The sequence below is a fragment of the Furipterus horrens genome, unplaced genomic scaffold (assembly GCF_987537825.1).
Source record: "Furipterus horrens unplaced genomic scaffold, mFurHor1.1.pri manual_scaffold_8, whole genome shotgun sequence".
Lineage (NCBI taxonomy): Eukaryota > Metazoa > Chordata > Mammalia > Chiroptera > Furipteridae > Furipterus > Furipterus horrens.
This window is the reverse complement of record NW_028327178.1, coordinates 44677564-44703007: the sequence shown is the minus strand read 5'-3', so window position 1 is coordinate 44703007 and position 25444 is coordinate 44677564. Positions and strand designations below refer to the sequence as shown.

At 37.9% G+C, this 25444-nt stretch overlaps 1 protein-coding gene across 2 annotated transcripts in view; it reads left to right on the top strand.

Annotated features, from left to right (window-relative positions):
* DLGAP1 (DLG associated protein 1) overlaps nucleotides 1-25444 on the top strand; it is a 362099-nt gene that overhangs the window by 292533 nt on the left and 44122 nt on the right. For both annotated transcript variants that reach the window (XM_090285774.1, XM_090285775.1), the window contains exons 6-7: nucleotides 8098-8471; nucleotides 13008-13099. In XM_090285774.1, coding sequence (XP_090141900.1) covers nucleotides 8098-8471; nucleotides 13008-13099 — 466 coding nt within the window. The remainder of the gene's footprint in view (nucleotides 1-8097; nucleotides 8472-13007; nucleotides 13100-25444) is intronic.

Here is a 25444-nt window from a genome sequence, read left to right as displayed (position 1 = left end):
CTACTTGTTGACCACTCGAAATTCATTCATTCTACAAACCTTTGACAAGTTCCTGCAGGGCACAAAGAACTGTGCTAGGAGCAGTTTCCTGGCAGTTTCTCATGGAAAACATTAGGCTTAACTGGACAAGGAGTTGAAATAAAAGGTTTAATGGGGGATGAATACAACTGGTTTGAGTGAAGGAAAAGATATGAGATTTGGAGCCCAGGGTACACTAACTATACCATAGTAGCTGAGTATCAGTCTTACCATCAAACAAATGGGAATAGTGATATCTTCCTCTATTAGATCATGTCTATTAAATTCTTAGCACAGTGTGTGTTAGAGTAAGGATTCACTCTCTAGTGGTAAAGTGGATCTAATGGCACACCAAGCATAAGGACAAATTCTGCATCTCATCACCTCTGCCTTCACCTGGATTTGTGCTTTCATCCTGTGACGTACTCAAGCCAGACCACCGATTGGCATTGGGTGGGGGAGTCCGGCCTGTGTAATGAATCACCATGGGGGTACAACCTCCACAATTCACTGTAAGTTCAGCACTTCTGGGCCTACTGATTGGAAGCAGCGGCAGTGAACTTCTCTGTTAACTGTTTTGTCTTCAGCCGTGCCAAAATGTGCACCCAAAATGCCAGAACAAGTATCACTGCTACCAAACAGCCTGTTGGTAATGTAATCTGGTCCCATCTTTTAGCTTCCTTCTTAGCTATTTAACGTCGCTCTCAGTGGGTCTCTACTGAAATACTTTTCTAGATTTCCATTCATATTCATAAAGCCACAGTGCTCCAGTTTGAAAGAAATCTCATCACTTACTTCAGGTGCCCTCAAGATGGTGGTGCAATTTCAATAATTTGCCAGCCAAAAGATGAGCTTATCTGTGTTTGAGCACCTTCCAGGACTGAACACTCACTATACAGCAAGGTCCCCATATTCCATCTTTGGGCAATTGACTAGTGGTAAATTAGTTTTTATGCCTCTCTAGCCTTTCACGTTTGTGATTTTCCTGGGTCCTTATAGAGAACAAGTTCATGCCATCCTCTACACAATAGCCTTCAAAATAATTAAAAACCCTTCTGTTTTCCTTCCCTTATAAACTGAACAACCCCTTTCCGTAAACCATTTCTCGTAGGATATGGTTTTCTCTCCTCAGAGAACCCTGCAGTTCACCCTAAAAGAGAAGGCCCGTAGTGAAATGCTGCACAATGATCCTTCCATTGCTCAGATATTGTAACCAAGTAAACCAGGGCTTGGCCATGTGGTGCCTTTACACATAACCCAACAATAGTGTTGAAACAAACAGGTTTTTATTTACAGGACTCCAACCTTGGGGTGGGGCAGGAAGCACTCCTGCTCAGAGTCCTTCTCTCCTATAAGACCCAACATTTCCCTTGCTTTCCTAAAGACTATAAGCCAAAATGATGCCCAGAAGTTCCCCATCTCCATATCTGTTCTACGTTGGCTGCACAAACAGATCTTCATCCCCTCTGGAAGGTGCACTCTTGGGTTTCAGAGTTGCCATCCTCTCGCAGCAGCTCTCTCCTTTAGGACCTGGGGTACACTGTCCTCAGCCTCCATTAGTGGTTCAGGGAAACATGCCATATTACGCTGGATCATGGTGGAGTCCAGGGGGGCACACGTCCCTAGGGAGTGGCTTCTCTGTATATCCCTCATGGAAGCAGAAGTCTACAGCTCCTCTCCCAGTCACAGTTCAGTTCCAAGCATCTCCCACTAATCTGTCCTTGGTTAGGCGGGTCCCACAGCTCCATCAGCTCTGCCACAGGCCTCCTCTTACTCCAAACTACGTGGCTTCCTCCTCATGGTGGACCCTGTCCTACACCCTTTCAGTTAGCATGGTTGCTGTTCTATACCAGACATGATGGCTGACCGGATTCCCTTCATCTCAGCCCGTCCTTCTTTTAAATGCTCAGCCCAGAACTTCCTATGTGACCTCATATCCAGCCCCCGACCCCGGCCCCGCCACGATGTGCTGTTTTTGCTAGTTCCCCCATATCTTTTATCTTCTTTCAGCTGCCATCTTTAGTCAGGGCAAGAATTCCCTGTGACACAGGGGCCTCCACCTTCCCTGGCTATGTTATAAGTCACTATACACTCTCAGAGTCACGTACACCTTCCATCCTGGGTGGCAGTCCTCTCTGTTCAAGGAAGGCATAGCTATTAACTTGCCATTACTATGCAAAGTACCATCCACTTCCCCCTTCCCCCAACCAAGGGTTGTGGGGAATATTTCATGGGATCACCCCCCCAACTCTGCAACTCGTTACAATATCACACTTTTACGCTTGCACACCTTTTTAGATGTGTCAGGTAATTTACCTTACATTAAAATTAATCTCCTTAGGTTCCAAGTTTAGGTCCTTCCATGTTTCTTTATTTTTTTTCTTTTGGCCTTTTCCATGGATTTGAACATGTTCCCTATGTTTCTCAAACTATCTCCAGTGATGGACCAGTTTGTTTGATGCCCAGTCTGTTGCAGAACAATACTTTGGTAGCTTTCAATAAAAATGAATTACTAGGAAAAGGAAGTTTAAAAAAACAAAGGCACACAAAAAACAAGACCACAGTTTTCATTAGGTTCAACTGTCAAACTACTCTGTAGAATTGCTGAAGAAGTTTCTAAAAGTTTACTTTCAATTTTCATGGTGTATCTCAAAAGGCACTCATCCTATAGTTTGTGAATCAACACCTGTCTGTGGACCACATTTTAAATAGCACTTTTGTGCACAGAGATGTGCTGGAAATGCTTAACAATGGGCTCTCCAAGGGGATATCTACTGATTTACAGCATCTGCTAATTTCCATAGTGGAAACACTCATACTAAGGTCAGTTTCAAGCTATCAATGAAATGTCACTGAACAAAGATTTGGGCAGAGATGTGCACAATCAACTCTTGTTGACTTATTCTCATATTCAAAGGACTTAGTGTAAGAACTGCTAAATAATTCATCATCATAGCTTTATAGTATGTAACCCGTTAGCTTAGCCAGTAAAAACCTATTAATAAGAACAAACAGAAAGTGGGTTTGACTCTATATCTGTTTTGCGGCCACCTGACATAAGTGTGCTCTTGCAAAGTGGTAAAAGAGTCTACATATTTTTTTCCAGAAAACCTTTGCTGCTACAGAAAAAAACTTATTCCTGTCATAGGCTTTCCTGAGGCTTACAACACTTACATTAACTTTCTAGGCAAATAGAAACTATTTTGAATATTAAATATTACAATATAGAAGCTAAAATGGGATAGGAATTTGCTCTCAATTGTCTCCTCTGTGACTTTAAAAAAAATAATAACTTTCAGACTTCCAGTCAAGGTGGAGGCATAGGTAGACACACTACACCTCCTTTTCATCACTTTGAATACTTCTTGCCAGTCCCTTCTTGCCTACAAAATTTCTTTTGAGAAATCAGCTGATAGTCTTATAGGGACCCCTTTGTAACTCTCTTTTCTCTTGCTGCTATTAAGATTCCCTCTTTATCATTAACCTTTGGCATTCTAATTATGATGTGTGTTGGTGTGGTGTGTTTGTGTATGTATATATATACCAGTGGGGGTTGGGGTGGTACTGGGCAGGGGGAGCCAAAGGGGAAAAATTGGGACAACTGTAACAGCATGTAATAATATACTTTAAAAAGGATTCGTACAACTCAATAATAAAAAGACAACTGAGTTAAAAATTAAAAAAAAAAAAACAACTTCCTAACTCAAACGTAAAAGCCAATGCATTGTCCCTGTGCTCTGCAGTACCACCAGAATGAAAGTGATGCCATTGAAATCTGGAACCCTACTCCTGCTGGCTCTCCTTATAAGAGGGTGGGAGTCCTTTCAGTCAACTTTGAGTTGGGGTACCATATCATTAGGACCCAGAAAATGAAAAAAGATAATTTTAGTTAAAAATGACAAACATATCAGAGGAAGGGGAAGTCATAATAATGATGAAATACAATATCACTTCTTTTTCTGGTTCCACATGATTTCCAACACAAGTGCTCCTTTTGTTTAACTGTTTTGAGAATATTACTCTTAAACAAATAAAGTGTTTCACTTACTCTCTACAAGCCACTCATCTCTCTCTCTCTCTCTGTCTTGACCAGACAAGATTTATAAACTTGTGCTTCACCCTCCTCAACCATACGATTCCTGGCACTGAGACCTCAGTAGATTCTAAATCATTCATGGTGTAGAATCATGAGAGTAGAATTTAAAAACAAAATGAAAAAACGTAAAAGAGAAGAATAATTTAGGGCTTAGCGTGAAAAGCTAGGGAAGAATGGTGCTGGGGAAAATTGGGGGATTGAATTGTATGAGTTTCTAGAGCAGCCTTGAATGCAAAAGACTTGGGGCATGAGAAGAAAGGGAATTGAGAAGTGTGAGCTGTGTATTGGGTCTTTCTTCTGCTTCAAAAGGCACTGTTAAAGATTTGAATTGTTTCTCATTCCTATTTGATGAATGACAGGGGATGCTTCCTGGACCGTGACTCCTGTGGCAGAATCGTGCCAAGCTCCACACTGCTGCAAAACCTCATCATAAAGCCCCTGGGATAAAACGTGGCCAAGGGTTGTTGTTTTTTTTAATAATTTATTTATTTGTTTGTTTTTTTAATTTTTAGAGACGGGAATGGAGAAAGAGAGGGAGAGAAACATCACTGTGTGGTTGCCTTTCACTTGCGCCCCCAACTGGGGACCTGACGTGCAACCTAGTCAGGTACCCTGACTGGGAATCGAACCAGCAATACTTGGCTCGCAAGCTGATGCTCAATCCACTGAGCCACAGCAGCCAGGGTTGTGGCCAATGGTTCTTGTCCTCTATTCAGCTGCCTTATTCAAAGTGGGACAATCTTAAATTCTTACCTGCTTTGGGCACTGGAGCTGGGCCAGCCTGTTAGGGAAGACCTGTCTCCAGGATTCTCCCTGTCGAATCTAACCCTGGTGGACTTCTGGCTTTGCTGCTGCTCTCTGGAAGTCCCCATTGATCAAACTACTGTGGAGGCTAAAAAACATATTAATACTTTTTCTCTCATCTTTTAAGCTCTTCTGGCTGGGCTAATAATCTAATTAAGAGACTAATTAACTGGAGAGAATCAAAGTTTTAATACATGCACATGGGGAATTCACAGAGGCATGAAAACTACAGGAAAGACTGGGAGACAACATTGGGTATATAAGACATTTTTGAACAAAGAAGAAAGGGGAAGGGGGAAGGGGGGGATTAGATTTCAGAAGTGAGAATGGGCGATTTCCAGGTAGTTGAGGGAGAGGGGAATGTATGTGGCTGGCACATTCTTGCTAGGCAACTCAGGAACAATGGGACACAGTGGGTATCTAGCTAAGAGGCTTGGAGTCTTCCTGCTAGGGTGAAGATTCTTAAGGTGATTAAGCTAAGGCTCCTTTCAAGGCAGGTTTCTCTGTCTGAATCTCTTGGGCAAGAAAGGGAGGAGGACAAAAGTTCTTTCTGAGTCTTTTGTTTCTTAATAAACAGCTTAAGATCAATATCCCAAAAGGCAGCTTCCAGGTGGCAAAAAGTTGGTTCTCTTCAGTACCCAGAGTTATCCCTATGGATATGGAGGAGGAGCTGACAACAACCTTCAGATGGTGCCAAGTTGCAGTTGGCCCTAAGGAGTGTCCCTAGTCCCACTTATTGCCCTAGTAATGTGTCCCTCCACTTCCACACCACACTTATCACATCATGGCAGAATTTTTACTGTAAGTTACAGCAAGTGAAATGGTACTATATTTCTCTGCATTGTTCAGTTTTGACTGTCCACATTAAAAGACGAAATTGGCGTAGCTAACCAGAAGCAGTAAATCATCCAAAAGATTGGACATTTAATGTTGGAATGTGGCATTTAGCTTCTTTGCAATATGAGCAGGCCAAATGTCCTGAGAAACCATTTTGAAGAAAATAATGAGATTATACTATAAAGATTTGTCTTAGGAGAAGTAATAAAATGATCTGGTCTCATCTAATTCAAATAGATTCTATCCTAATTATGGTCACGCCCTGCCCCCCGCCCACCCACTCTGGTCTTGAGATGAATAACTGAGACTGAGAGTTACCCTGAGCAGGGCTATCCTCTTCATCTCTTTCTAGGAAGCAGAAGGTAGCTCCACCAATAGTGACAGTGCATGAAACAAAACTGAGTGAGGTGAGACATTGACAATGCTCACCTGGCATTACTTGGCCAGAATCTTCACTGTGGCCCATGGGAGAACCTGAGACCAGATTGGTTCTGCTCCTGGCTCTGCACCTTGCAAGTACTGTGAGCCTCGACTGGTCACGTGACCTCTCAGGACTGCTAACTGTGGAGCTCTGTTCCAATGCAAAGCTGTATGTTTTATTCAATAATCCTAAATGGAAGGTTTTCCTGAGGTGAGCCTCTACCAGTCATCCATCCCAGATAACTGACAGGTGACATATGTATTGTTCACATTGCCCTTCCCCCTGTCCCCAAGAGCACATATGATATTGTAATGTGACATCTGTTAGGGTATTTTTCAACTCTCAAGCAATCTCTGGGAGGTAGCCAAACATGTCTGTCCCTATGTCTTTTATGGTTAAGGAAATTACTCTGAATCACAGGGCTGTGGAACAGCAGGACAGCAGAATAGGGTCTTTCTGTTTATTGTTCACTGTTGGGTGCTTCCTTTGAGTGGCCTCGGGAAACATCCTAAGAGTTGAAGCAAGTACTTAGGATGTACTTGTTTTCCTTCTGCAAGATGGCCCCTGTGCCAGCTAGAGCCAGGGGTTAAGAGTTTGGACTGTGTGGTTAGGACCAGCTGATCTGGTGTAACAGCAGTGACACAAGTTGAGTGGAAAAGGCACAGATGGGTGGGGGTGGCAATGGGGCTCTGAGAGAGCGATGAAAATACAATATTTGAAACATGTTTTAAAGGGATTAAACAAAAGTCTTTAGAAAGCTGGTTAAGGAATTGTTCTTTACTGGTAGGTAGTTCCCACTTGGACACTTAATATTTCATTTTGATTTGTGTTTTCCTGTATCATGCTACACAAATGGAAAGCTGAAAAGCAATATATAAAACTTCTCCAAGACCCTCAGGGTTATAGTCAGATGTTTGGAGAGAAGGCCTACAGGCTGCTCCAGCTGGAGCCTCAGGAGGACCTTAACTAAATCACACAGGTCCAAGAAGGACACCTCACTGCACAGATTGAGGCCCTTGAGTTGATCAAGTCGCACTTAAGGATAGCACATTAGGGGGTGGGCTCAAACCGACCACACACACAGAGACTGGCTTATAAACTAGTGTGTACAATTATTTTACAACAGGAGACTTTGGTGCAGTGATTCCCTCTCACTAGGTAGTTCTGCTTGGAAACAATAACCAACGAATTCAGAACAGAAGTTTGTATAGTGAGCACCAATTCAGAAAGAGAGACAGAAAAAAGAGGGAAGGGAAAGGAAGGAAGGAAGGAAGGAAGAAAGGAAAGAGGGAAGGAAGGAAGGAAGGAAGGAGGGAAGGAAGGAAGGAGGGAAGGAAAGGAGGGAAAAACTGAATATCGATAAAGCAAATTTTAGGAAGCTATGCTGACATGCTATATACCCCAACCCCCTACCCAGGCACTTCATACTGTTATTAGGATTATACATGCTCACAACTTCCATGTTTTCCTTCTTTTTCCAGTGTTTATCATCAACCATCAGAATCTTTTTTAATGAGTTACTTTATTTAATATTTAATATTACCTATATTTAATGTTTTCCTGAGAAGGCCTTCCATGTGTATACATTATTTCTCAGGGTACATTGTTGCCTGGGAATATTTCTACAGATGGCTAATCATGTTTATTTTGTGCTGATTCATATTAATTTCCATTGCAGAAACTTCCATCTCAGAAGTTGGTGTTTTCCGGTCTTTTGTCCCGCAATTTTGTGGAGGTGTCACCTCATAGAGGGCCCTAAGGGCCCAAGCAGGAATTTTACTTAGTCTGTCAATGGACTTGTGTTCACGTTAAATGTCTTAGTGTGTTTCATGTGCCCTAATTGCCAATGGATGTCAGTTACAATATCCGAAATTAAAACCCATGCAGAAATCACAGTGTCTTTGTTTTCACTGTCTTCCAGTGTCATCTTGCATTACAACATATAAGAAGACACCACCTCCAGTCCCACCCAGAACTACCACGAAACCTTTCATTTCTATCACAGCGCAGAGTAGCACAGAGTCTGCCCAGGATGCCTACATGGACGGACAGGGCCAGCGAGGAGATATTATCAGCCAGTCTGGACTGAGCAACTCCACGGAGAGCCTGGACAGTATGAAGGCTCTGACAGCTGCCATCGAAGCCGCAAATGCCCAGATCCATGGCCCTGCAAGTCAGCACATGGGCAACAACCCTGCCACTGTCACCACCACGACCACCATAGCCACCATCACTACAGAGGACAGGAAGAAGGATCACTTTAAGAAAAATCGATGCTTGTCTATTGGGATACAGGTAACAGGCTCTCTTTCTGTCCTTTGAAATAGAAACTCCAAACTAAGAAATATAACTTTTTATTTTCCCAGAAGATTTGCTATCTTGCCATTTTTGGATGATGTAGCTATGTCTAGGATCAGATTTTCAAATTATTGTCTCTGAACTCCTTACATTGTTAAACATGATAAAAAAAAACTTATAAAGGCATTTTGTCTATAGATATTATCAGCAGCCATTGTTTTTGTTCTCTAAATTGAATATGTGACTCAAAGTGTAGGATAATTCGTCGGCGGCGGCAGCCGTCCATCTCGAGAGACGATGGTGTATCTTCTTAAGAGTCTATCTGCACCGCCGAGAATGGCTGTGCAGTCCGACTCGGGAGTGACACGGTATCTGTCTCCTCCCGTGTTGAATCGACATCTTGCGATGACGCTGGAGTGTCCTCTCCAGTGAAGCTGAAGCTACAGAGCCTGGGCAGGGTGATATGGAGGGTCTGCTGTTGCCCATGCAGCAGACCCCCCCTCTCTTCGCAGCTGAAGGGTCCAAGGGAAAGACGGAGTCAATACAGCTTGGCTTCAGGTGCGCCGCAGGAGTTGCCGGTGTTGACTACAACGTCAAACCGCCTTAGGGACTCCGGCTCCGGATTTTCTGTCGGGGTTTACTCCCTTAGCCTTTCCCCTGAAGAGGTATGCCGCAAGGCAGCGGAGGTTTTTTGGAGTCAGAGTTTTCCTTCTCTGATGTGCCCTGACTGGAAGATCGAACCAGCGACACTTAGCTCGCAGGCCGACGCTCAATCCACTGAGCCAAACCAGCCAGGGTATGTAGGATAATTAAACAAACACAAACACAGTCAAACACAAAGTGCACTCAATTCCTAATGCACATTTTGATTCTCAACAAAGGAGTGAACACCCAAGAATAACCTGGGTTATCGAGTTGTGTTACTGTAAGTTCTACACCTTTGAGTAACCAGATGAGAACAAAAATGTGAATCATTCCTCATAGACGTGGGAGGGAGAGCAAGACCAAAGAGCCTGATGGTGTGGAAAGCAGTAACTCCCACCACAGAATCAAGACAAAAGAATGCATACCAGTTTTGGTGTAATTGTTGGCTATTTAATCAAACATCTCATAAAGATCATCAGACTTCTCAGTTCACTTCACTCTTTCCTGCTCCTCAGATATATCAAGCTCATTCCTTTTTTTCACATCTATTCAGCTTGTCTGACCCTCCTAGAAATTTCCTGTTATCAATGGAGAAGAGTTATTCTTTTCCCCCAGTTTTGTTTTGCCATGTCATTCTGCAGGTGCCCTTTGAATAATAACTTCCTGACGTGGTGTCCAATAAATCTATCCACACAGAACCGACACTAGGGCACATCTAAAGCCAGGTGTGGAGTACATTTTCACAACAATGATGTATTTTTACAGTCCATTCTGCAGAGTCCACCACTTTTAAAGGGCAATTAAACTTTCTCTAGCAGTGATGAGTCAAATGTTTTTTATAACTTTTAGGTTACCATAACACAAATTGTCATGTTTCCTAAAAGAACTTGTAGCCTTGGTGCTTGGGACTACATGACACAGCGGGAGGCATGGGCCCAAAGCCAGCCTCCACCCCCACACCTTCCATAGCTCCCTAGAAGCTAATTCTCCTCCCACCACTCAAAGGATTAGGAGGAGTGGGTAAGAGTAGAGGCAAGTCCTCTGTCATCCTAGGCAAATTACTTCATTTTCCTGAGCCTGTTTCCTCTTCTATCCCTCACAAGATTATTTTGAGAATTAAATTTGCTAAATCCAGCTTCCTGTGGAGGTACAGAGTTTCAATATGGGATGATGGAAAAATTAGGTAGTAGGATAGTGGTGAAGGCAGCACGAAAATGTGAATACACTTAATGCCCCGGAACTGTATTATTTTTTAAATTGTTAAAATGGAAACTTTTATTTACATATATTAACACAATTTTTAAAAAAGCCTACCTTAAAATACAAAGGGAAAAATCTAAAATCTAAGTTAATAAGTAGTAAATGTGTATGAAGCATCCCATTATGTCAACTTCATTAACTGTTCAATCTAGTACTCATAAAAATTTCCTTATATTGGAAAATAATTTGTAGATTTACATAGTGGTTAAGAGCATATATTCTGAAGCCAAATTAGCTGTGTTGAAATTCTGGCCTCTCCATTTACCGTGTACTTCCCAAGTTATTCAACCTCTCTGAACTTCAGTTTCCTTATCCTCTGTAATCTTACATATAAAATGGGGAAAATTATATCACTAACTTCATAGACTGTTGAAAGATTAAATGAGCAAAACACTTAAAACAGTGCTTGGCAAATTCTAAGAACTAGATGTGTATTAAAAAAAATTTTTTTCAAAAAAGAAAAAAAAAAATTTTTTTTCCAAAGGAAGAGCAAACATTTTTTTATTTGTAGATAATATGCATGTCTGCCTAGGAAATCTAATGGAAATCACTGAAAAACTACTAGAATTCAGTAGAGTAAAAGAGTACAATATAAATACAGAAAAATCAATAAAATTTTAATATATTATTAAACAGAAAATGGAGCAAAAAGAGCTCATTTATAATAATAATAAAAACCATAAAACAACAAGATTAAACTTTATAAAGAACATATGATACCTATCTAATATCTAAAAACAAGTTTATTTTGAAGATTTTAATACCTCAAAATAATCTAGAGACTTTTGGAGTTTTTTCTTATTATGTTAAAAAATAATTATAGGTTGAGACTTGCCATAGAAAATATCAAGATTTATTATGAAATTACCAAAAAAGGTCTATATTGATGGAAATAGTACACAATAAAGTTGTCATCTTAACTCAAAAAGATTAATTAGTAGGAGCCTGATCAATTGTCTTATGTTTGTGAGAGGGGAATGGAAATGTTAGAACTCTACTTTATATCTTACACAAAAACATTTTAGGATAGTGGATTTAAAAAGTAAACATGAAAAATGATAGGAGAATAGTAAATACAAGAGAACTTTAAAAAATAGAATCAGAGTAGGAAGCCTTTCTAAAATATAAAAGCTAGATTGACTACTCAGTAATTTAAGATCCTCTACAATGAAGGACAAAATTTTAAAGGCAAATGATAAACGAGAGAAAATGTTTACTGTATATATGACCAAAAAAGGGTTATTACAGGTCATAAGATACAAAGTGATCCTATAAATAAAATAAAACACAACTCAATAGATAAAAACAAAAAACTAGTAAAGGATATGAGTAAGCAATTTATAGACAGAATTACAAAAGGCCAATAGATATTTTTGACCTGTGATATTAGCAAAACTTTAAAAGTTTGCCAATATTTAGTATTGGTGAGGGTGTAGGGACATGGGTACTCCCATACACTGATTATGTCAGGATGATAAATGCTTTGAAGAACAACTTAGCAATATCCCTTCCAGCTGAACATGCTCAGTACCTTCCAGCTAACATCCCTACTTCTAAGAATTTTCCCCAATCAACAGTTGCACAATTATTCTAAAGATTCATATGAAATATTAATTGTAGTACTATATGTAATAGCAACAAAGAGAAAATTACTTTGATGCCCATGTTGTTTATTGGTCATTAAAAGAAATATTTATGTAACCAAAAAAGAAAGATTGAGCTAGACCTATATTTACTAACATGGTAAAATGTCCAAAAGTAGTAGTTAATGGATAAAGCAAACTGCAGAAAACTATATATAGTACAATCTCATCTATATAAATTTAGTATTAATATTTATTTTTATATGTAATATATATTAAGAGATGATCAAATATGCATCAAATGATTGACAGTAATTCTGGGGGGGGGGCTTCAGTTTTTACATTATATATTCCTGTATTTTAATTTTATGTAACTTACATTGAATTGCTTTATACTTAGCCAAAATAATTTATTAAATACATTGGAAAAAAGAGGAATAAACCTATTTGCTCTGAATAGTCATAAAATTTATTTCAAATTTGGCTTAGGCCTAATTTATTACATAGACTCAATTAAATATGGACATGTTTTCTATATGAGCTGTAATATTTCATAACTATTTAAAAATTATAATGTAATATTCAAAGCCAATTCCTTAGTTTAAGGGGAAAAAAATAAAGATACTCTATAGTTTATAAGGTAAATACCTAAACCTCCCAATATTAATAATTCTGACTATAATAAATTAATTTTCTTCTTTCTTTTGTATTGTTATATGTAAATTTAAAATGTCCAAGAACATATTTCCATGAAGTACTCCCTTCTAACATAGTGCTCACAGGTAAGTACATACAAATCTGTGGAGGAATCATAGACACTTATTAGGCGCCTTTTAAAATTGCATTTTATGAAGATCAGCAGAGTCAAAGTGCATGCTATAATAATGTAGTGATGGCTCTCATTAAATACAAAAATATTGAAGAAAGTGGCTACAAATCACAAAACTTTCTAGTAGAGTACAGATGTTTCTAATGAAAAGTGACATTTGTTTTCAAATGAGATAACTAAAATAGAGCACCTCTACATATTTGATTATTTCTTTAGGTGGATGATGCTGAAGAACCTGACAAAACAGGGGAAAATAAAGCACCCAGTAAGTTCCAGTCCGTAGGAGTACAAGTAGAAGAAGAGAAGTGGTGAGTCCACATGCATTCATCCTCTTTCATCTTGATGTTGGCAAGTATGCTACAAGTATTTTTCCCGTGATAAACCAACAAGAGTCAATGATATTTTCCATTAACTTTTGGGAGCATTTAAAGGGTAAGCTTCAAATGATATTAGCTGATTCCCTCCTCTACTTTAATAGTAGAGACCACTCAATTTAAGCTTTAGCTAGACTAGTAGAGTAAGCACATCACATTCACATACACATAAACACTGTGTATATTACTGTTGTGCTGCAAAAGTATTCCTCTTCGAAAAACGTTTCTATCTGGCACTGTAAATTTTTTAAGAGAAGAGGCTTTAGCTTGTTCCCTTATTTCCCTCAGCACTTAATAGTGTCTTATGTTTAGTATGCACTCAATGAATGATAAATAATGAACAAATGAATGAATGAATGAGGAAGAAGAAAAAGAGAAAATTCCCTATCACTATCCTAAATCACCCATTCCTTTAGAATGCTCTTTAAAATAAGCTTACTCTAGAGTCATAGGATCTAGAAATGGGAAACTTAGAGGTTCAGAAGATGACAGAATCAGAAGGTATTTCTGAGATCAGTACATTTATTTTATAAATGAAAAATTGATCCAGAGAGGTATGTGAGTTTCTTGATCAAACTGTGAGGACCATAATGTGTGAAACTATATTTTATTGATAATAGTACCCCCAGCTTCCAAAACTGTACTTTGCACATAATAAATATGTAGGAAATGTTGGTGAATAGAATAACACTGCATTTATAGTAAGAAAAAGAACTCTACATTATAAATAAGGAGAACATCTAAACTCAGCCACTAACTTTCTGTGTGTCAATTAGGAGGAATCAGTTAAATGTCATCCATCCATCCATCTATCACCCATCCATTCAATAAATAAGTATGGAATGTCTCCTATCTGCCAACCTACCTATAACATATACTGAAAATCTGAAAAGTGATGTATCAGTTCATGAAAAGAGTCCTATTTTAGAGCCTCCTGATATTGACTCTGTTCTTGGATCTAAGAGATTTTCTATGTAATTATATTCTATATAATTGTATAATGCCAGAAGCCCAGAAAATTGTTATAACTCTCTTGGAAACTATTATGACAAATATTAGCAATAGTGGTGTATCTATCCATACCCATGGACCCAGAAATCACATTTATGGGGCTATCCTGAATGAAGTCAGTCAATGGAAAGGAAACAAGTACGGAACATTATTATTGTAAAAGGAAAATATTATCAAATGGCAAACAATGAAAAAATGCTTCTATAAATTATAGCACATCATCACCAAGGTAGAATATTATACAGCCATTAAATGTAAGTTAATTTGTAAAAAAAAAAAAAAAAATGTAAACACAGGAACATTCCCATAATACAATGTTAAGTAAAAAAGTTGAACATATAATACCCATGTATAGTATTCACAAACATGGACAAAGACTGAAACGTAATCTGTAAAAATGGCAGATTTAGAAGTGGTTTTTTTCTTTTACTCTAAAATGTTTACTTACTGTATTTACTGCAAGTTTTAGTAATCAATATCTTTAAGCCAATCTTTCTGACATGTGTTTCTTTAATTAAGTTTTTTAGAAAATTTTTTGAAAGTGTAAACTTAGGAGACTCAGAAAATCTCGTGATAGGGAAACATACAAGGTCTGTCTAGAAGGTATCTAGCATGTAATATGAAAAATAGAAACATTTATTGAAGAAGATACAAGATACAAGAAACATTGTACATAGGGCAATGACAACTCAGTCCCCTTCAAAGTAGGCACCTTGCAACCTCACACAGTTCTCCCAGTTGCCATCAGCTGCCCTGTTGTATTTTCCTACATCTTATTAGCAGTCTAAAATCGCTTCCCTTTCAAAGGTGATTTTAGTTTTGGGAAAAGCCAGAAGTCACAGGGCACCAAATCTAGGCTGTTAGGGTGGCTGAATTGCCTGGGTGATTTGATATTTTGCCAAAAAACTCTGCACAAGACATGATTCATAAGCAAGTGCATTGTCGTGATGAAGTTGCCAATCACCAGTTGCCCATAGCTGTGGCCTTCTAAATCATCAGAATAGTTTCCACAGAGGAATGTTCAAGCTTAACACAAAATTTGATGCAGATTCATTGCTCTACTCACTCAGTCATTTTGAGTGCTATGGCCGCCACAAAGTACACGTGCTCACTCAATGGCGTCTAACTGCTCCCACTGACTAGTACAGTGAAATCATCATTGTTCACGCATGCGCATCCCAGTCTACTCTCCTTGGCTGCCAGGTTACATTGATGTCCCGCAAAGTGTTCTCATTATATTAATCCAATATAATTAATTCAATTAATTCCAGACTTTTTCCAGACAGACCTCGTATTTTTTCCTTCCTCCTCAGCCTGACTTGCTTCTTTTCCTCAATGGTGTAGTGGTTAAGAGGACAGAACCCAGAACACCTAGATTCAAATCCTGGCTCTGCCACCTAGTAGCTGGGGGTACTTGGTCAAATAACTAAAAATCTTTGAGCCTTGTTTCCTCATATGTGAAAGGATAATAGGCAGTTTCTGATTCAGCAGGTAAGAAACTTAGAAGTCACCATTCTGTCTTCACAAGTGAAAAGCTGAGCAAATTGAAAAACCAATAACTCATCTTAAATCAATCAGAAAAGTAGTCACAGGGCAAACTACTGCCCCAGAAATTGGAGAGACAGATAGACAGATACAGTGAATCAGAATCACAGCTTCCCAGAGCAGAACCTAGAAGCAGAAACCTCTGTGGGAACCAGTTATCAGGGCAGCAAAACCCAAATTATAATTGACAAATTACTGGAGGCTCAGTGTAGGTAAGTCGAAGAGTCAAAAACTTCAAGGGGACCCCGTTATGGGGAGACAACATCCAGGATCTCTACTAGTTCCTCGCAGTAAATAACAGAAAAATTCCTTCCTGCTCCCAGCAGAGAAAGGGGGAAAGGCGCTATTTTTAAACATATCAGAACATTTTGTTCTTCACAGGTCCATTCTGAGGAGAAACTATTTTACCAGAGCTTAACCTGCTGGGGTTTTATCAGAGCCTAACCAACCTGGGGGAAAGGAAACACCCAACTCTAGCCCCCTCTATCCATTCTGTCTCACATAAGGGGAGGAGAGGCAGAGAAGCACTGTTGAAGTGCCGGACACAGGCTCACCAAAAGACTGAGACCTAATCACCCAGAGTGCTTCCTCACCTCACCTCACTCCACATTACAAGAGGCCTGGTCAACAATAATTTATAAGGCTTATTAAAAGGTAAAAAACAAACAAACAAACAACAAAAACAAAAACTCAATCTGAAGGGACTGAACCAGCATCAGAACCAGTCATATATGGAAAAAATTATTTGAATTATCAGACCAGGAATTTTTTTAAACTATGGTGAGTATCCTAAGGGCTTTAATGGAAAATACAGACAACATGCAAGCAGAGACAGATAATGTAAGCAAAGAGATGGAAATTCTAAGAAAGAATAAAAACCAAACGCTAGGGATCAAAAATACTAACAGAAATGAAGAAGGCCTTTGATGGGCCAGCTCATAAGTGAACTTAGACACAGCTGAGGATCTCTGAGCTTGAAGATATAACAATAGAAACTTCCAAAACTGAAAAACAAAGAAGAAAACCTAAAAATAATAATAACAGAATATCCAAAAACCATGGTACAATTATAGAAGGCCTAACATCTGCATAATGAGGCTACCAGAAGAAAAAGAGAGAAAGGAACAGAAGTAATATTTGAAGCCGTGGTGACTGAGAATTTTCCTTAATTAATGTCAAACACCAAAGCACAGATCCAGGAAACTCAGAGAAGACCAAGCAGGGTAAATGCTTAATAAAATTTATTTAGACACATCATATTCAAAAGAAAATCAGAAGGAAAAAAATCCTGAAAGAAGTAAGAGGGAAAAACCACCTTTTCTATAGAGAGGCAAATATAAGAATTACATGCAATTCTTCCTCAGAAACCAGAGAAGTAAAAAGAGAATGAAATAAAGTATTTAATATTTGAGCCCTGACTGGTGTGGCTCAGTTGGTTGGGTGTCATCCCACAGCAAAAGGTTGGCAGTTCAATTCCTGATCAAGGCACAAGCCTGGGTTGCAGGTTTGGTCCCCGGTCAGGGTGTGAGAAGCAACCAATCTATGTTTTCCTCTCACATCGATCTTTCTCTTCCTCTCTTTGACCCTTCTCCTCTCCCTAAAATTAAATAAGTAAAATCTTTTTTTAAGTATTTAATATGCAAAAGAAAAATACCCACCAATCTAGGTTTCTGTACTCTGAAATTACTCTACAAAAATGAGAAAAAATAATGGCTTCTTCAGACAAACAAAAGTTAAGAAAAGTTCTTCCCAGTAGACCAACCCTGTGAGAAACTTAAAAGAAATTCTTCAGAAAGAAGGAAGATGATGTAGGTCATAAATTTGGATCTACATGAAGAAAAGAAGGATGTTAAAAAAAGAATACAAATTTTTATTTTTCTTATTCTTAGTTGATCTAACAGATAACAAATTGTTCAAAAATAATGATAGAAACAATGTATTCAAATACATCTGTATAAATGAAATTAATTACAGCAATGATACAAAGAATGGGAGGGAGGGATTAAGAACCTTAAGTTATTATAATGCACTTGCAGTACTCCTGACATGGTATAGTGTTATTTGAAAATGGACTTGTGTTGGTTATAAATGTATAGTGCAAACTCTAGAGCAGCTACTAAAAAGAATAAAAAAGAAGTATAACTGATATACTAAGAAAAGAGAGAAAATGTGTGAAAGAAAAAATAGTAGCAAAGAACTAGAGTAACAAATATAAAAGAGTATCACATATGACAGATATTAATCCAACTATATCAATAATCACTTTGAATATCTATAGTCTAAGTTTGCCCATTAGAAAACAGATTGTAACAGTGGGTAAAAATAATAACAAGTTATATATTGTCTACAGGGAATCCACTTCAACTATAAAGACACGTATAAATTAAAAATAAAAGGATAAAGAAAGATATACCACGCTAATACTAATCAAAAGAAAAGAGGAGTAGCCTTGGCCAGATGACTCAGTTGGTTGCAGTGTCATCCCATACACTAAAAGTTTACAGGTTTGAGTCCCAGTCAAGGCACATAACCCAGGCTGCAGGTTTGATCCCTGGTCAAAGCAGAAAAGGGAGGCAACCAATCAATGTTTCTCTCTCACATCAATATTTCTCTCTCTCTCCCTTCCTCTCTCTCTAATATCAGTAAACATATCCTCGGGTGAGGATTCAAAAAGAAAGAAAGAAAGAAAACAGGAGTAGCTATAACAATTTTAGAGAGAGAACTTCAGAGCAAGGAAAGTTATCAGGGATGAAATGGAGCATTATATAATGATTAAAGGAGTCAATTCTCCAAGATGTAAAATTGTTAATGATTATATCCCTAACAGGAGTGTCAAAATGTAGAGACAAAAACTGATAGAACTTCAAGGAGACATAGATGAATCCACTATTATATTTAGTTGGAGCCCTGACTAGTGTGGCTTAGTGAATTGGGCATCATTCTGCAAACCACTATTACAGTTGGAGATTTCAACACCCCTCTATCAGAAATGGATAGCTCACATGGAGCATTCAACAACATAGACTACATTCTGGTCCATAAAACTTTTATTAAAAATTTTTAGGAACTTCCAGTCAAGATGGAGGCAGAGGTAAACATGCCTCTCCTCCTCACACAACTACAACAAATATTACAACTAGACTACAAAAAAATATCACCCAAAACTGTCAAAAAAAGGAGCTGCATGGAAATCCAACAACCAAGGATTTAAATAAGCCACATTCATCCAGACGGGTAGGATGGGCAGAGATGCAGAGATATGTGGAGAGGCACAGAGGTGGAGAGACGCGAGGATGTGGAGTGGTACAGAGAGGTGCAGAAATGTCCCACATCCACGTGTGATGCATAAAAATCAGGAGGGGCGTCTTGGGAATGAGGGATCTCAGCCCCAGACTAGACCACCCAGCCCAGAATTCCAGTGCCAGGAAGATCAGTCCCCATAGCTACTGGCAGTAAATACCAGTTGGGGTTGGGATAGCAGAAGAAACTGCAGGATTCTCAAGAGATTCCTCTTTAAGGGCCCAGAATAGACTTAGGTGTCACACAAACCCATCCCCTCTGGGATTCAGCATCAAGGCAACAGCTGGAAGGGCACCAGTGGCATATGGGGAAAAACTGAAGTAACTGGCAACAGGGCAGGTGCTGGGAGAGAGCTTCCTCCTGGGCAAAACTCCAGAGGCCAGGCATCAGCATTGTCCTTTCTCCAAGACCCCACACACACAGAGCCACAGAGTGGTGACATGTGTTGCCCGGCCCTGGCAATTACCTAAGGCTTCACCACGTATAACTTACAGGTATGCTTTTCTACAATAGGCCATGTTACTACAACAGGGAGTAATAGCAGCTCTACCTAATATACAGAAAGAAACACAGGGAGGCTGCCAAAAGGAGGAGACAAAGAAACATGGCCCAAATGAAAGATCAGAACAAAACTCCAGAAAAAGAAATAAACAAAATAGAGATAAGCAACCTATCAGATGAAGAGTTCAAAACACTGGTTATCAGGGTGCTCCAGGAACTTGTTGAGTACTTCAACAGCATAAAAAATATTTATTCAGGCAGAAATGAAGGTTACATTATGTGAAATAAAGAAAAATCTACAGGGAACCAACAGTAGAGGGGATAAATCTGAGAATCAAATCAACAATTTGGAATATAAGAAAAAAACATTCCATCAAGAGCAAGAAGAAAAAGAATTAAAAAAACAAACAAACAAACAAAGATAGGCTAAGAAGCCTCTGGGACATCTTTAAATGTACCAACATCCAAATCATAGGGGTGCCAGAAGGAGACGAGGAAGAACAAGAAATTGAAACCTTGTGTGAAAAAATAATGAGAGGAAACTTCCCTAATTTGGTGAAGGAAATAGACATACAAGTCCAGGAAGCACAGAGAGTCCCAAACTAGCAGACCCAAAGAGGACCACACTAAGACACATCATAATTAAAATACCAGAAGTTAAAGATGAAGAGAGAATCTTAAAACAGCAAGAGAAAAGCAAAGAGTTACCTACAAAGGAGTTCCCATAAGACTGTCAGTTGATTTCTCAAAAGAAATTTTGCAGTCTGTAAGGGATTGGCAAAAAATATTCAAAGTGATGAAAAGCAAGGATTTACAACCTAGATAGCTCTATCCTGCAAAGCTATCGTTAAGAATGGCAGGGCAGATAAAGTGCTTCCCAGGCAAGGTAAAATTAAAGGAGTTTATCATCACCAAACCATTATTAGATGAAATGCTAAAGGGAATTACATAAGAAAAGGAAGGTCAAAATGATAAACATTAAAATGGCAATAAATTCACAACTATCAATAACTGAATCTAAGTAACTAAGCAAACAAGCAAAAGAGGAACAAAATCATAGGTATGGAGATTATTTGGAGTGTTATCAGTTGCAAGGGGGAAGGAAGAGAATGGAGGAAAAAGTGCATGGATTAAGAAGCACAAATTGGTAGGTACAAAGTATAAGGAATGGAGTAGCCAAAGAACTAATATGCACGACACATGGAAATGAACTAAGGAGGGGATTGCTGGAGGGAATGGGGGTACTGGGTGAAGGGGGGCAAAAGGGGAAAAATTAGGGGAACTGTAAAAACATAATCAATAAAATATATTTTTAAAGATGTTTCAGCATAAAAATCATAAAATGTCTGCTGTCAGACCATAATGGAATTAAACTAGAAATCAATAACAGAAAGATAGCTAGAAATTCCCCCAATTTCTTTTTGAGATAAAATGGCATACCCCAAAATAACACATGGGTCAAAGAAGAAATCTCAACAGAAATTTTAAAATTTGTGAACTAAATGAAAATAAAAATAGTATTTATCAAAATTTGTGGCATGCAGCAAAATTAGTATTTAGTGGGAAATTTATAGTAATGAATGAAGCATACTTAATGTGAGAAACTTGAAGCTCTCCTGCTAAGATCAGGATTAATGCAAGGAGTTCCCTCTCACTGTTGCTTTTCAATATTGTACTGGAAATCCTAGTTAATGCAGTAAGCCAAGCAAAGGAAATAATAAGCATACAGATTGGAAAAGAACAAGACTTTGTTCTCAGATGACATGATCATCTGTGTAAAAAATATGAAAGAATTAAAAAAATAAAACTCCTGGAACTAATAAGTAATTAGAGCAAGTTTTCAGAATACAAAGTAAATATATAAAAGTCACTCATTTTCCTATATAGCAGCAATAAGGAAGTAGAATTTGAATTAAAAACACATTGCTGCTCTGGTCAGTGTGGTTCAGTCGGCTGGAGTGTCATCCTGTGTATCGAAAGGTTGCCAGTTGGATTTCTGGTCAGGGCACATACTTGGGTTGTGGGCTTGATCTCCCATCAGGGCACATACAGGAGGCAACTGAGTAATGTTTCTCTTTCACAATGATGGCTCTCTCTATCCTCTCTTTCTCTCTCCCTTCTTCCCCTCTCTCTAAAAATCAATGAACATGTCCTCCAATGAGAATTTTTTTAAAATGCCAGTGGGTCCTGAAACCCTTTTTAAAATAAAATAAAATAAAAACACATTACCATTTACATTAGTACTCCCCAAAATGAAATACTTAGGTATAAATCTAACAATATATGTATAACAGCTACATGAGGAAAACTGTAAAATTCTGATAAAAGATATCAGAAAGAACTAAATAAATGAAGAGATATTTCATTTTTATGAATAGGATCAATCAATATTGTCAGGATATTATGTCTTCTCAACTTGATCTATTGATTCAATACAATCACAATCAAAATCCTGGCTAGTTATTTTGTAGATATCGATAGACAGATTCTAAAACTGATATGGAAAGGCAAAAGACAATAAAGCTAGCACAATAATGGAGAAGAAAAAGTCAGACTGACACTTTCAACCTCAACACTTTATGTAAAGTTTCAGTAATCAAGACTGTGGTAAACTGAGTAATTTATTTAAAATTCATTTTCCAAAAGGCTAGTAGACCCAATTTTGGTGCTTAACTTTCTAAAACACACCCTTCTTCAAAGGTCACTTTATAGTTAACCTCTGTAAAGTAAATACGCATTTAAATTGACGTTAATGATTGTTTTCCACCTATCTCTAATTATAATCCTTTTTATAATTTTGTTGGTAGTAATTCATTTAGATACAATCTTAAAAGCAAAACTGGGCAGATAAAATTACCTAATGACAGACAGGGTATTTTAAAAATTATCTAGTGATAAAGCTGAGACTGTTGTTTTCACAATGAACGGCCAATACCATTCATCTCTTCCTTCCCCAAATAAACAGGCTGATACTCAACAGTAACCTAACAAAAAGTGAGAGAAAGTAAATAGAGCCAGAGAAAGAAAGAGATAGTACAAAAAGAGGAAGAGTAGAACTCTGTAAGAGGCCAAGAGACTCATTATCACCTTCTGAATTTACCACAATTTAAGGAACGAAAACTAACATAGCAAAGTCCACCTAGCTGATTTGTCTATTAATGGGTAGACTTGTAAATACAGGGTGCTTTTCTGTGTTCCAAATAAAAACAAAAGTTAATGACTCATTAGTAAAAAGTAAAATACACTAAGTAACTGATCTGCTTCAAGAAAAGGAATCAAAATGAGTATTACAAATGCCATTGATAGCAAATGTGCTGTGTTGCTTCTCCAGGGCTGCCTCGTGGTGGGGCCGCACACAGAGGAATGCTTTCTAAAGGTCACAAGTTTAAATGCCGTGGCAGCACCAAGCCAGGAACAATGAGTGCAAACAGTTTTGAAACAACACTACATATCTTAAGCCCATGAAGAAACTCGTCGTCTCCATCAAATATTAACTATGTTTCCTCAATTCCTGTTTCACAGGTTGGCTAGTGGCACTGTTTGACAGGATCCACTGCGGACATGCAGGACCGATGCTAAACAAAGCAGTCAAATCTTGCCAAACCCTTCCCCAGTAATACTCACCTGCGCTATGGTTCTCTGTCCCAGTGTCTCCTAGCATCCTGTCTCCATTCTTTCTCATCCTTTTGAAGACCCCAGGAATTTGCATGAGGTCTTCTTGTCTTTCAAGCTGATAATTAGCAAATCTAGTAAACCAATCCTTTCTATTTACTAAGGTGAGAAAGCTAAGAGTCTCCCAGGAATCTTGCCTTTCCTTCTAAGTAACAATTGTATTTCAGCAGTGGTTCAAACTAAACTTCTTGCATTAGCCCATTAGTGACTCTAAGACTCTTAACAGTGGCACAAAGAGAAAAAAATACTATTTTCATTATAAAAATAGTATTCAAATTTACTTGGAAGAAAACATACAGCAGCATAATAACAGTTTATAACTTTCTGATGCGTTTTGGAGTAATTGAAAAAACTGATTATGTGTGTGTGTGTATATAATCTTCTTATTGAGTATTATTTATCTTTTCCATAATTGAATAATTTAACAAGAAGAAAAGTAAGATAGTATTTATATTATGAAAATTTATAGATTATAGAAATAAAATAAACTCCCCGATAATCCTATCCATTAACCATGAACTAATTAATATAGGGGTATATAGTTTTACCCATACTTTTTCCAGGAACATTTTATTTTATCTCAATTCCATTTTGTGTTTATTAGGAAAACAAAGCAAAACCATCAAACTTCCCTGTGCTACTTGTTTCTGACCATTTTTTTAAGCCAAGCAGACACAGCTAAGATACTTGATTTCACAGTTAAAAGAATTTCCTAATTTCAAAATTATCAGTATAAAGATACTTTTTAGAATATCAAATTGTCATTGACTTCACTCTATAGTAATACTCCAAGGCTGCCTAGGTTGAATTAAAAACCTTGCACTTAGAAGTCACATAATCTTAGTCAAGTATCTTAATATATGAGCAAAAATTACATGTGTCCCAAAAGATGGTTAAAAGAGATAAATAAAATAAGAAAATAGTACACTTAGTCCAGTGTCTGGTCATAGTAAGCACAGAGTAAAAGCAAGTAATAATAATAAAAGCATTGAGGTAGTATTTGTTTTTTAATTCTTTTTTATTTTTTGCCCTGACTGGTGCAGCTCAGTGGATTGGGCATTGTCCTGCAAACCAAAAGGTCACTGGTTCAATTCCCGGTCAGGGCACATGCCTGGTTTGTGGACCAGGTCCCTGGTTGGGGGTGTGTGAGAGGTAACCAATTGATGTTTCTCTCCCTCTCTTCATCCCTCTTGCCCCCTCTCTCTAAAACTAAATAAATAATTTTTTTTTAATTTTTAAATCTTTTTTTATTTTTCAATTGCAGTTTACTTTAAATATTATTATGCATTGGTTTCAGATGTACAGTATAGTGGTTAGACAATCATATACTTTACAAAGCATCCCCCTGATATTTCCAATATCTACCTGGCACAATACATAGTTATTGCTATATTATTGACTATATTCCCTATGTTGTAAACATCCTCATGACTATTCTGTAACTATTGGTTTATACTTCTTAATCCCTTCAGCTCTTTCATCCAGTCCCCCAAATCCCCTACCCTCTGGCATCCACTAATCTATTCTCTGTGTCTATGAGTCTCTTTATGTTTTGTTTATTCATTTTTTTTTTGATTCCACATATAAGTGAAATCACATATTTGTCTTTTCTGTGATTGATTTCACTAAGCATAATACCCTCTAGGTCCATCCCTGCTGTTGCGAGTGGTAAGAGGCCATTCTTTTCCATGGCGGAGTAATATTCCATTGTATACAGGTACCATCACTTTTTTATACACTTGTCTATTGATGAGCACTTGGGCTGCTTCCATATCTTGGCTATTGTAAATAATGCTGTAATGAACATAGAAGTACATATATTCTTTTGAATTAGTGTTTTGTGTTTCTTGGGATAAATGTCCAGAAGTAGAATCACTGAATCATAAGGCAATTCCATTTTTAATATTTGGAGGAAACTCCATACTGTTTTCAATAGTGGCTGTAGTTCCAGGAACATTTTTAAAGTTGTTAAAATCATCCTAGGTACGGAATTTAATAATATTTTAAAAATCAACTAACATTATAGCAAAAACTTTCCCAATATTAAAAACTTATGACAAATACTTCTTTTAATGATCACATAATATTTAAAAATGTAGATGGTCCATAATTTTCTTCCTCTTTCTTCTATTTTTGAATAGCTGTATTATTTCTAGATTAACTTTTGATTCAAAATAATGAAAAAATACACACATCTACAATATATTTGAGGCCTTCTGAAACTACACAATAGTAAAAGAGGAGGGAGAA